This window comes from Chaetura pelagica, unplaced genomic scaffold (assembly GCF_000747805.2).
Source record: "Chaetura pelagica isolate M959 unplaced genomic scaffold, ChaPel_1.0 scaffold199, whole genome shotgun sequence".
Classification (NCBI taxonomy): Eukaryota; Metazoa; Chordata; class Aves; order Apodiformes; family Apodidae; genus Chaetura; species Chaetura pelagica.
In genome coordinates, this window is record NW_009970714.1 from 679,931 (window position 1) to 691,969 (window position 12,039).

General features: G+C 47.0%; 1 protein-coding gene across 1 annotated transcript; it reads left to right on the forward strand.

Moving 5' to 3' along the window:
* Window positions 1-2,171: 2,171 nt before the first annotated feature.
* Window positions 2,172-8,008, forward strand: CSRNP1 (cysteine-serine-rich nuclear protein 1). Its single transcript, XM_010005993.1, has 4 exons — window positions 2,172-2,343; window positions 4,653-4,912; window positions 5,649-5,945; window positions 7,013-8,008. Exons 1-4 carry the CDS (start codon window positions 2,172-2,174, stop codon window positions 7,994-7,996), a joined length of 1,713 nt encoding a protein of 570 aa, XP_010004295.1. The 3' UTR covers window positions 7,997-8,008.
* The last annotated feature ends 4,031 nt before the right edge of the window (window positions 8,009-12,039 follow it).

The window sequence follows — 12,039 nt, forward strand, 5'->3', positions numbered from 1 at the left end:
TCTCCCTCCTTTGGCTATGCAGTGGTATCCTTCACCAGCAGCACTGGAGGTGTCTTTTGGAGCAGTGGTGGGAACTGATGCCTTTTGAAGCCACATGTGGGTTTTGTGGGGGGTTTTTTGCAAAGTTTTTGGCTACTCTGGGTGGACAAATGGGTCAGATGGGATGAGCAAACCTCTGGCTGCAGCCCAAACATTTATTCAGACCCCTGCCATAGATTTGGAGGGTTTCCTTGCTCCTGGTTGTTTCTTCAAGCAAGCGTGAGACAGAGCAGAAGGCACACAAAAAAAAAAAAAAAAGGTTTGTAAATGCAGCAGGTAGCTGGTTTGGGTGTCCTGGCTGCCTGCAAGCTCATCCAGGCAGGAAAGGGGTTAACTCAGGTGTCAGGTAGGACATGTGCTGCTGGGGCTGGAGGGTGGCCAAATCCACCTTCTCCCCATCTGTTTTGGATTAAGGCCAAAAAAACAACAACTCCTTGGTGGCAAAACCACCTGCAGCTCCAGGGCTGATGAGGAGGATGAGGAGGAGGGATGGAGGGGATCACCTCTCCCCAGCTTCAGGGGACTTTGGGGGATTCAGTGGCCCCATAGGTGCATGTTGCAGTAAATAATTAACTTCTTCAGGCCAGGGAACTGCTTCATCCAGGGATTTTTTTTTTGACCTTTTAAGGAACTATTGTCTCCTGGGAAGCTGTTGGTAAAGATAATTAAGGAGGGCTGGAGCAGGGCTTTGAAGGTACAGCGTGTTACCGTGTGGCTCTGCTGAGATCTGGAGAGTCCCATCATGAGGAGGTTTTGAAGCTGGTGTGGTTTCTGTGCTGCCTGCTCAGGGCTGTCTGGAGGGAGGGTTTGGTCGTTTTTGTTTTTTTCTTCTTTTTCAGAGACTTAAATTAACTTCAGACATGCAAAAGAGGGTGAGAAAGTGCTACGGTTATAAAGAACGAATTTGGGCAGTGGAGGAGTTTCACGTGGTGGGAGAGGTGTCTGGCACCCTCATATCTGCACTTTCACTGTCAGGGGGGCCGTATTTGTCTGAGGCATCCTGTTGTCATCTGAATTTCAGGAATGTTTTAGATTTTGTGTATTATGTCTGCTGTCATTGAGGCTGTGGGATGGCTGGTGGCCTCCCACTTCCTGGGGCTTTTTGCCGGAGGAAGTTTCTGGGCTAGGGCTGCATTTCTGCCACCATGGTTGTGTCTGGTGGGATGGGGTCAAAAGAAGTCACTCCTCCAGCAGCAGCCTGGTCCTCAGCTTTGAGTATGGCCCGTTGGCTTCAAGATAAGCTGGCAGAAGCAGGGGCATCTGGTGCAGCGTTGCCAGCATCTAAGCAAGAGCATCCCAGGTTAGGTGGGCTCTGATACCCCTTAGCCTGTTGTAGGCAAAGGGTGTAGCTTTAATGCAATTTCAGGAGACAAACCCCCCACAAACTTGATAAAAGCAAAGGTTGAAAGATGGAACACATTTTTTTATTTTACTATTTAAGATGAGCAGAGGAATAGCATGAAGGAAATTTAGGAATGTAGACAAGTACAGAACTCCTTTGTTTTTAATTAGCTGCGTTGTTTTTAATTGCTACTATGCTTGATACATAACCCAGCCTAAACAAGAGTAGCTATTGAATGGGGGACTGACTATGAAAGGCACCGTGAGGAGAAGGGCTGTTCTTCACAGTTGATGTATTTGTATTTCAGTGCTTCATTTAATAAGTCTGTTTCCCCAGGGGGCTGTAGCAAGTAAATCACGCCAACAGATTGTTCTGCAAACTGGCTTATTTTTGTAATTAGCAAGCTGTAACTGCATAGCAAGCGACCTGGGTAAGAAGTTAACATAAAAGAATTAGTAAGCAAAATGTAATACTTACTGTTTGATAACATTTGTGTTGATTGAATTGGGTTCCGGACAGTTTGTTGTCTGGGATAATAAGTTGATCTTTCTGCAGCGTCTTAAAATGGGAGGGAAATTCAGCCAACGTGCCCACCATGGGTATGGTATGGTCTGTTTTTTTGAGGGAGCACTTTTTGGGAACCATACCTGCATGGCCAGGTGGACCTGGTGGAGGAGTCTTGGTGGGGGTTAAAGCCCTCCTGCTCATCACCAGAAACTGCCAGTATTTCCCTTGATTTATTTTGCTTTTCTCCTTTGTTTTCCAGTTATATGAAAAATACGGTGTCACCATGAGCGGAGTATTGAAAAGGAAGTATGAAGAGCTGGGGGATGACAGTACCTACTGCTCCTCCTCCTCCTGCTCCCCCCTCTCCTCCTCAGCATCCTCAGGCTGGGAGTCGGATGAGGAGAGCTCCCATGGAGAGCCCAAGCCCAGCTCTGCCTTAACGCCCAGCTTCACCCGTGAGTATCTCCAGCAGCCCCTTTCCTGGGATCAGACATGGCTCTGTGTGGGCTTTTTGTAGCGTGGCAGTGGGTCATCACCACACAGAGACCTCCTTGGAGCACACCTTTACAGGTGGAAGCAGCCCTAAGGCCAGTTCCCTGTCATTACACCAATGTATCTTTTTCTTACAATCGGCCAGCATCCTCGGGGTAGGCTTCCTCAGCATTTGTAGTTTCTTTATAATGTTTTTGTGGAAGCCCAAATTTCCAGGAGTAGAAGCCCAAATTTCCAGGAGTAGAAGCCCAAATTTCCAGGAGTAGAAGCCCAAATTTCCAGGAGTAGAAGCCCAAGGATCTGGGTGTGCAGAGGCACGCGGGTGCCTCCAAGCCAGTGCTGTAGGACCACCCCACCACCCTTCAATCAAGCTGTTCCATAGGCAAAAACTAAACACACAGCAAAGGCCCATAGTGCTGTTTTTTTAAAAATGATTAACCAGTAGTGTAATTACCATTTCAGAACTCATTTCCTACGTAAGTTGGGTTCTTTGCCAAAGAACATGACACGTTTGACATTGCCTCCGCGGTTAGTACAGATAAATGCTATTTTGTTTTCCCAGCAATACCAGTTCTGAGAGCTTTTAGGAGAACACACAGAAGGCAAGGTTGTAAAATCCTTTATCTGCTATGTGAAGGGAAAAATAAAAAACGCAATAAGGGAACACCTTCATGGAGGAGAAATTGTCCAGCTTAGTAAATTATACTAAACACTAACTGTATGTAGCAGTTAAGGTCCACTTAGCAGACATACACAAACACGCAGTTGTCTGAAAAGGCTTTAGAAGTCTTGTAATAATAAAGAGTCTCATTCTTGCTTGTCTTCCCAGGTTTTGTGACAAAACAATGAACTTTTTGTATTCTCTGGCTCAATTGGAAAAGGGTCAGGAATGGGAAAACAATTTCAGAGGAGGGGTGTGGGGAGAGAGAAGCAAATGCCAAAGTGCAGCAGCTCAGCCGATAGATGATCGCAGTGGTTAACTTGCCTTTTGATAAAGAGCTAATGTTTTAGAAGATTGAGTCAAGGTTATTACGAAAATGCAATGCACGGTGCAAAGATATCATCAAAGCACAGAGCCCAGTGTGAAACCCTCAGCTATTCAGCAGAAGCTGCTGATGCAGCTGGCTGAACAATTTTTTACTCTTTTTTTTTTTTTTTTTTTTTTTTTCCATATGAAACTGAAAAGCTGCCAGACCTGTGCAACCTGGGTGCAGCTAACTGTCCGGTCTTGCACTTTCCCAGCCCTCAAGGCCAGCCAGAGCAGCTGAGCCCCTCAGGTTTTCAACAGTCCTTTTGCTTGGTTCTGTGGTGGCATCCGAGACACCCGTGCATCAGCAGAGAATGGGATCAAAAAACCCTGTCACCAGATCTGTCTGTAGCTGACTCGTTCCTGCCATGCTCATGCAGCAGAAAATGCAGCTTTGTACCCAGTACCCCTGTGGTTTGCTTTCTTCTCTGTGGCCAGCTACGTTTGTGGGAACTCACTGATTCTGAAAATACCCTGGGTAATTAGCCCACCTCCATCTGCTGCGTTTGCACGTGCAAATGTGGAGAACCAGGTATCTCTGGAGAGGCTCTGCTTTAAATGGTGTGTAGCATGTTTCAGCAGTTTAAGATAAGCCAGTGTCATGTATTGCCGTGTTTACCCTGGGCTCACCTGCATAAAGATTAACATCTTTGCAGCTGCTCTCAAACGAGTCTCTTGAGAATAAACTATAGATTCACAGTTCATCCCAGTGGACGGTGAAAGGAAGTACCAGAAAAACAGCCTTTGGGCTGTTCTCTGCCCTGTCACAAACGCTGGAGCTGCACAGTGCTGGGGTCTGGGTGCTTCTGCATCTGGGGAGCAGACCATGAGCTCCTGAACGTGGGACAGGGTGCTCGGGTTTAGAGCAAGACAGGCAGGTAGGATGGCTTGTTGCTTGTTCATTATGCTCTGCTGCACATGGAGAATAAGTAAATGTATGTCTCCTGGAGGAAGTCAAGCAGAAAGGAGAGGCAGCAGCTTTTTCTTAGGGTAAATCCGATTGGTGCCCCCAAAGCATCAGGTCTGGGCTTAGTTCTCTCTCCATCCTCATCCCACCTTTGAAATACTAGATCCTCAAACACCAGAAGCCACAAAGTGATGTAACCTTGTCCCTGTTAAGACAGCAATTGCAAGTCCTGCCTGTTTGTAATATTTCCAGCCCATTTGTAATATTTCTATCCTGCAGGATGGCAGTACTGACTTTGTGCCTTTTTTTTTCCCCTTTTTTTCCTGCCCCATTTTTAGCCACGTCTATCCTGAAGAAATCCAAGCGACTAAAGAAGAACAATGTGGAGTTTGACCGGGTCACTGTGTTTTACTTCCCACGCTGCCAGGGGTTCACGAGCGTGCCCAGTCGTGGGGGCTGCACCCTGGGGATGGTGAGCAAGCACAGCTCCTCCCGGCAGTTCACGCTGGCCGAGTTTTCAAAGGAGCAGGAAAACGTTCGTCGGGGGAAACTTGAAGAGAAATTAAAAGAGGAGAAGTTGGAAGCGTTGAAATGGAAAGTGAGTAGGAGCGCGGGGCCGAGTTGGTGAGGAGAGTGGGTGGATGTTGTTAGTTAATGGCTGATTTTTAGAAGGAGCCTCTTCTGAGACTTGAGTGTGTTGGTCCTCAGCCCTGTTTGGGTCTCCAAAAAATGCAGGCTTTGGTGGGAGATTTTCAGCTCAGTTCTTCACCTTTGAAAAGTGATAGAAAAGATACTGAAGTCCAAATGTCAAGTGTCATAGAATCGCAGAATGGTTAAGGTTGAAAGGGACCTTAAAGATGACCAGCTTCAACCTCCCTGCTATGAGCAGGAACACCTATCTCATACTAGGCCAGGCTGCACAAGCCTCATCCAACCCAGCCTTGAAATCTTCAGGGAGGGGACATCCACAGCCTCCCTGGGCAACCTATTCCAGCACCTTATTCCACCACCCCATGGTGAAGAACTTCTTCCTTATATCTAACCTAAATCTCCTCTTTTTCAGTTTAAAACCACTACCCCTTTTCCTGTCACTGCCCCCTCTGAGGAAAAGTCTCTCCCCATCTTTCCTGTAGGCCCGCTTTAGGTACTGGAAAGCTGCTATAAGGCCTCCCTGAAGCCTTCTCCCTGGTGTTTGGGGGGCTCTGACACACATTTTGGTCCTGGGGTCAGCCACCATGTGGGGCAGATACTTCTTTTTTCTCCTCCCCTGGGGGTACTGATGGCTCTTAAGTCCCCAACAGGTCCCTAATGCTGTGCCCATTTTTTGCCCTCAGCTAACCATGAACGGCACAAAGGAGTCAGAGGAGGCCAACCAGCTCACTATCGAAGACATCTCCGACGATGACATTGATGTCAGCAACGTGGACCTGGAGGATGGATTCTTCCTCCAGCCCTACCCTGCCAAGAAGAGGCGCGCGCTGCTGAAAGCCGTGGGGGTGAAGAAGATAGACAAGGAGGAGAAGCGGGAGCTGCACAACATCCGCTTGTCCCGGGAGGACTGTGGCTGCGACTGCCGGGAGGTCTGCGACCCCGAGACCTGCAGCTGCAGCTTGGCAGGCATTAAGTGTCAGGTACTGCCCTCGCCTCTGGGCATGGAGGAAAAGCCATGGTTTCAACTCGTGTACATTGAAGTGGGGTGGGGGGGAGGTGTTGAGCAAGCAGGACAGGGGTAAGTTCATAAAATGCTTGGAGCCACGCAGGTGAGAAAAGCCCTTGGAGATGGGCAAGCTGTGAGGCAGGTGCTGCTGGGCAGTGCCTGCTTCCCAAGTCACACGTGCAGCCACCACCCGCTGCTCTGCAGCCCTAGGCATGTGCCTGAGCCTGCAGCATGAACACACCACATCCATCCCATGAGACCCCTGCCTGCTCAGTCTCCTGCTGGAGATGGGCCAGGTGGGGATGTCTTGGCAAATGAAAGCTGCTCATATGTGGCTGCGATTTCTCCTCCTTTCCCTGGTTTTCTTTTTTCTTTTTTTTTCCCCCCTTGGTGTGTCTCTCACCTCCCAGCATGCTCAGGCAAACAGGGAAGTGTCAGCACCCGTGCACAGCCAGCTGTGCAGGCCACCTGCAAAGTGGGATCATCCCTGTATATTCAATTAGCTTGTGGAATTTTGTATTTCTTTTTTAGGGGTGCCTGCCCAGCTGTATTTGGGGGTGCCACTTGCTCCTTCCTGGTCATGGCTGCAGGCTGGGGGTGGTGTAGGGTGGGTGCACACAGGCAGGTGGGTGCTCCACGTGCCTCCTCTAGTGGCTGCTGTGAACAGAGACCTAAAGGTGCTGCAGCTGCCTGCTGAGCCATTTGTCCTTTTCTCAGCAAGGGGCAGAACCTCACAGTAGAAATCAATTATTAAATATCATGACCCAATATATAAAACCTCCTGTTTTCCCCCTTATGTCTCCCTTTGGAGCATTACATTTTACTTTTTTGGAACCTTGCAACTTCAGTTGTACTGAAATCCAACTTTTTTATGACAACCCTTCAAAGGAGCAGGGCCTTTTATTAATTTTATTTTTAAATCTGCTTTTAAACCCCTCAGCTGTTACTTAGTTTCTCAGGGTGGGTGAATTGCAGATAGTTTCTGCTTTGCACCACTGGGTTTGGTCCTAACCCTCCACCTCTTGCTTCTTCCCATTCCAGATGGATCACACCTCCTTCCCCTGTGGCTGCACCAAGGATGGCTGCGGCAACACCGAGGGCAGGATTGAGTTCAACCAGGCCCGTGTGCAGACCCACTTCATCCACACCATCATGAAGCTGGAGCTGGAGAAACAACAGCAGAGCAGCGAGAAGGTGGCGGAGGCCGAGCCCTGTTTTCGGGAGCGGCTCCCACCCTTGGGATGCACGGCAGGGAAGGGCTCTTTGGAGGAACGTGCTGTGCCGCTGGCACCCGCCTTCCAGTTCAGCCCAGACCTGGAGGCCCTGGGGGAGAACAGCTGCAGCAGTGACATGACAGACTCCTCCATCTCCTCCCACCCCAGCGAGGACCTGGAGGAGCCCTACGAGAGCCTCCCCTCCGACAAATCCCAGTCGGACGTGGACGATGACGGCTTGGCACGCATCCTCCACTTCAACGACTCGGATGCTGAGGAGGAGGGCAGCCGGGGCCAGGATGACCTGAGTTGCTTCCACCCCACTGACTTCTTCATTGAGGACCACGGTAGTGAGGCCAAGCCTGTCCATGGCCACTTGTCCCACCTCTCTGAGTGCCTGGATGAGAATGCCAACCAGGACGGCGGGGGTTTGCTGGAGGATGCCACCCACGTGCGATGCGACGGGTTGTCCTGCTGCGCCTCGTCCCCGGCCGAGCCTTGCTCCAAGAGCTATGCTGACCTCAGCCTTTCCTCTGACTCCTTGGATTTCTTCCAGTCCTTCTCGGACTATAACTTGGGACCTCTTTACAACTCCTTAAAGGAGTACGAGAACCTTGATAACTTCTCAGCGTTACAGTTTCAGTTGCCTAATTTTCCTGGCTTCCCGCAAGCTGGAGATCAGGGCTCCTGTTTCTTGGAGTCCCTCATTGGTTTGTCTGAATCCGTCCCAGAAACCCCAGCCCCTTTCACAGACAATCAATTGTTGGAGGATGCCATCAAATCATCCCTGATGGAGACGGTGAAAGTGTGAAACACCCACATGACTGGGGCACCAAGAACTGGTGCTAAAAGGAAAACTGAAGAATGGATGGGAAAACTTTCACTAAAAAGGATGATGCGCTACTCAAAAATGAGGAAAAATCAGCAACAACAGCAAAGACTTTCTAAGCAAACAAACTATTTTTGGTCTTTATAGATCGTGGACATTTTGACATACTGCAGCTACAATCAGTTCTCTCACTGTTTGTGCAAAAATTTCTAAACTTTCATGGTGGGGTGGGGGGGGAGGGAGGGAGGAAGGAAGACTTTCACGTAGGAATTTCCATGTGTTTTGTATGAAGAGACCTGTTGAGAAATACTCCTTGCTAACGTTGCCAGTCGTACACGCAGCCCCTTCTAGAAACGTTTCAGTGTTGCAGGAACTTTTTAAGACAACTTTTTTTGAAGCTGTATTTATTGTGAACATTTGTGGTTTGCGTAAGAGTTGGCCCAACACGCTCTTACGTTTAAATCAGACGAGGTTTACAGAAGAGATCCATACACTATATACATAATCATTCTTCATCTATTTATTGCAAATTCCAGAATTTAACTAGCCACCGAAGCTTGAACTAGCATGAAACCTTATTTAAATTGGTAATACCTCAGATGTATTATGTGTACAATCATTTTTATTATTTTTTTTTTGCATAATATATCTGTATTTATTTATTTTCTACCTGTAGTACATGAATAGCACTGTGGTTTATCAGTGACCTGGAAGGGCAAGAAGGCCTTCAGCAGCAGCCATCCTGAAGACAACCCTGGTTGTTTTTCTGAGGCTGAAATGTGTTGGCTGTTAGGTCGTCACTTCACATTTCTAAATGAGCTTGCATGCAAGTGGGTGGGAGGGGAGGGATGGGAGAAACATTTGTGCAACATTCTTTGGTCACTATCAGCCTTCCAGTAGACACAATGGTAGTGTCTGATCTCCATAATCCCACTATGGAGAGCAAAACCAAGCAAAACCCTCAACTTTTCAAGAAATAATCTGAACTAGCTCTATTTAAACAAAACAAAACCCTCCACCCCAACACCCTTTTCATAAATTATTTTATAATTTATTTAATTACCTAAGGATTTGGCCATAAGATCTTTCATGATCAGTTATGGTGCCTGACTATGCAGAGGGGAAGGGTTGAGGGTAGGGGTGCAATGAGAAGGACCTTTGCAGGCCTCGGGGGGGGCTTTGAGAGAGCAAAGCCAACAGCAGCAACACTGTGCCCATGCTCCTCAGCAACTGCTCCTTAGGACTCCCCAAAGTTGAGAGCATTGCAGCTCCAAAACTAGCGGGCCAGACTGTTTATGCTGTTTCTTTTTTTTTTTTTAATATAAGTAAATTGGGTAAATCAAGTAAAGATAGATGGGCATGAAGGTTATTGGGTTACTTACCCTTCAAGCACAGTTTTAAGAGGGAAGGAAAAAATGATGCCTGAAAACAAAGCTGAAAAACTTGAAGGCTTTTGTATTTTTAAAATGGGAATCATTGTGTTTGGGAAGGCTCTTGGGGCCCCTTTGGCCTTTTGCTATTTAAATCCATTTGAGAGCATGACACTATTTGGCCACAAGATGTAACTGGACATAAAATCTTTACATCAGTGATACACTAAGTGCCTATGCCAGTGGTATTGGGGAAAAAAAAAAAAAAAAGGCTTTTAAACCAACCTATTTTCAATCCCCCTTGGGAAATGTGAAGTTTGGTGGTGGAGCGATGCCTGGCGTTGCTGGCACCGGGGGGAGGCGGCACCTCTGACATCCCAGCCCTGCTGCCCTGGGAGCTGGGTGCTGGTGGGAGCTCCTGAGGGAGGCAAAGACACCCAGATGGGGAGGTAGGGAGACCTAAAAATACAGATGTAAGGATTTTTCCCTTGGTGGAGCTGTTTATATCCTCACAACAGGGGTGGTGCTCTTGGGTACCTGCAGTTCCACGGGCACCTCGTGCAAACCTGCCGGAATTTAGGAAACTTCCAGCGTATAAATATGGCGAAGGCTGGGTTGTTTGAGATTTATTTTTTTTTAATCATTATCATTATTATTTAATTGTACATCTTCTCTGGTATTGAGCCAGTCAACTTGGAAGTGGAGCTGACCCACCCTGGCCGTGAGCAGGTGCTTGCTCTGTGCTCCTCCCTCCCGCGAGGCATCGCCCCGGGCACGTCCCCGCCGGGCAGGAGGGCAACTGTAGGAATACTACTGGCAGATGGAGGATTTCCTGGATATATATATATATATATGTTATTAATTATTATAATTACTATTCTTTTTCATTGTTGTTGTTGTTTCTTTAGACTGAAAAATCCCCTTCAGTTATCTCCTAGGTGGTAGTTTCTATCCTTCAGACTGTATCAAAGATATTGACAGTTGAAAAGTCTGGTACCGTTCTGTATTTATTGGCACTAATATATTTTATAACATTCCTAGTTTTCTCTGTGTATATATATTCATATAAAATATTTACATATATTTTATATATATATATACACATACTTTTTAAAAAGCAAATGACGGGGATGGACTCCTGCCTTTGTAGATTTTTTTTTCTATAATTTATTCTTTTTTGTTTGTGTTTGTGCCAAAAAAAGGAAAAAAAAAAAGAAAAAAGATTTTTTTTTCCCTCTTTTTTTTCCCCCGAACCCCAGGGCACTGAATTGTAAATATATAAGTTTGTTTGTTTTGTTTTTTTTCTTCTTGGTATCTGTGTAAAAAGTTGCCTGTTAAACAGTTTAAAACCTGGGTATTTATTGACACAATCTGTAATTATCTAATGTATTGATTGAAACGCTTTGGTTTCAACATAGCTTTATTTTAGCTTTCTTTGTGTATATATTGTGATTATGTTGCTTAAAGGTACAAGTTAAAAAAAAAATGCTTTATTTTTACCTTATCCATTTGCATTTGTTTATAAAAAAGCATATTTGTCTCCAGCTGCTGTCTCTCATTTCATCAAAGCAATATGAAGAAATTTCCATTACACTTCCAATAAACGAATTTTGTTTGAATACAGCAAAGTCTTTGCTCTCTTTATCCTTCACTAGGGTTCAAGAATTTTGATGATGGGTGATTGTGCTGCATTGTATGTCCTATTTGTCCCTTTTTTCTTTCTTTTTGGCTTTTTTGGTTCCTTTTTAAAGCCAATGGGTGGTCTGGGTTCCAACCCAGAGTTAGTGAGGTAGGAACATCCTACCAGGGCAGAAGAAGCCCTTGGCCCAGCCTGGTGTTCTTCAAGAGGCTTCTCCTGAACTTCAGGACCCTTGTTGCTTTTCTCATGTCCCCCCCAAATGCAGCCCAGGGAAAAGCATCTCCATGCCCTTGTGTGGAGGAAGGACATGGAGGAGGAGCCTGGGGAGATGAGGGACCAGCATGGGACCAGTCCCACTGTAGGAAACAAGCTTTAGGGTTGATCCCTGCAGTGAAGGGGATGTTTTCCCTGGAAAAGGCACGGGGCTGAGGCAGCTCATCCATCCCTGCAGAGTGCTCTTCCGTGAAGCACAGCTGGGTATGCAAAGAGGGGAGGCTTTCCAGGTAGCTTCTGTGGTGTTCCCAGGTCCACCACAGCCTCAATGTCACCTTGACACTGAAACATGGCAGGGAACGCTACCAAAGTTCTGGGAGGTCACACAGGAGAAGCTCTTGGGGCAACTAGAGATAAACAAGGGTTGCCCAGAGTCACTCAGTCTTCATCCAGGGATGGGTCTCCTTGGAGAGGGGCACTCAGGGGCAATCCTTGCTTTCAAATTTTATGCTAAAATTCAGGATTTTAAAATAGCACCAGGGCTGGGACCAGAAGGGACCTTGCTGGCAATTTGCTTAATTAATATGAGCACAAATATGTGATGTAACCTCTTATTTGGCAGAGCAAGACCCATGTCCTGGAGAGCATCTCCTGAGGCTCCCAGGGTGTCTCTGGCCTCACAGCCATTCTGTGGCAATGCCCCCCAGTGCATCGCCTTGTGGTGGCATGTGACAATTGTCCTGTTCAAATTGCTTCCTGCTCCACCAGTGTCACTTGGTGTGACACAATGCGTTTTTGTCTTT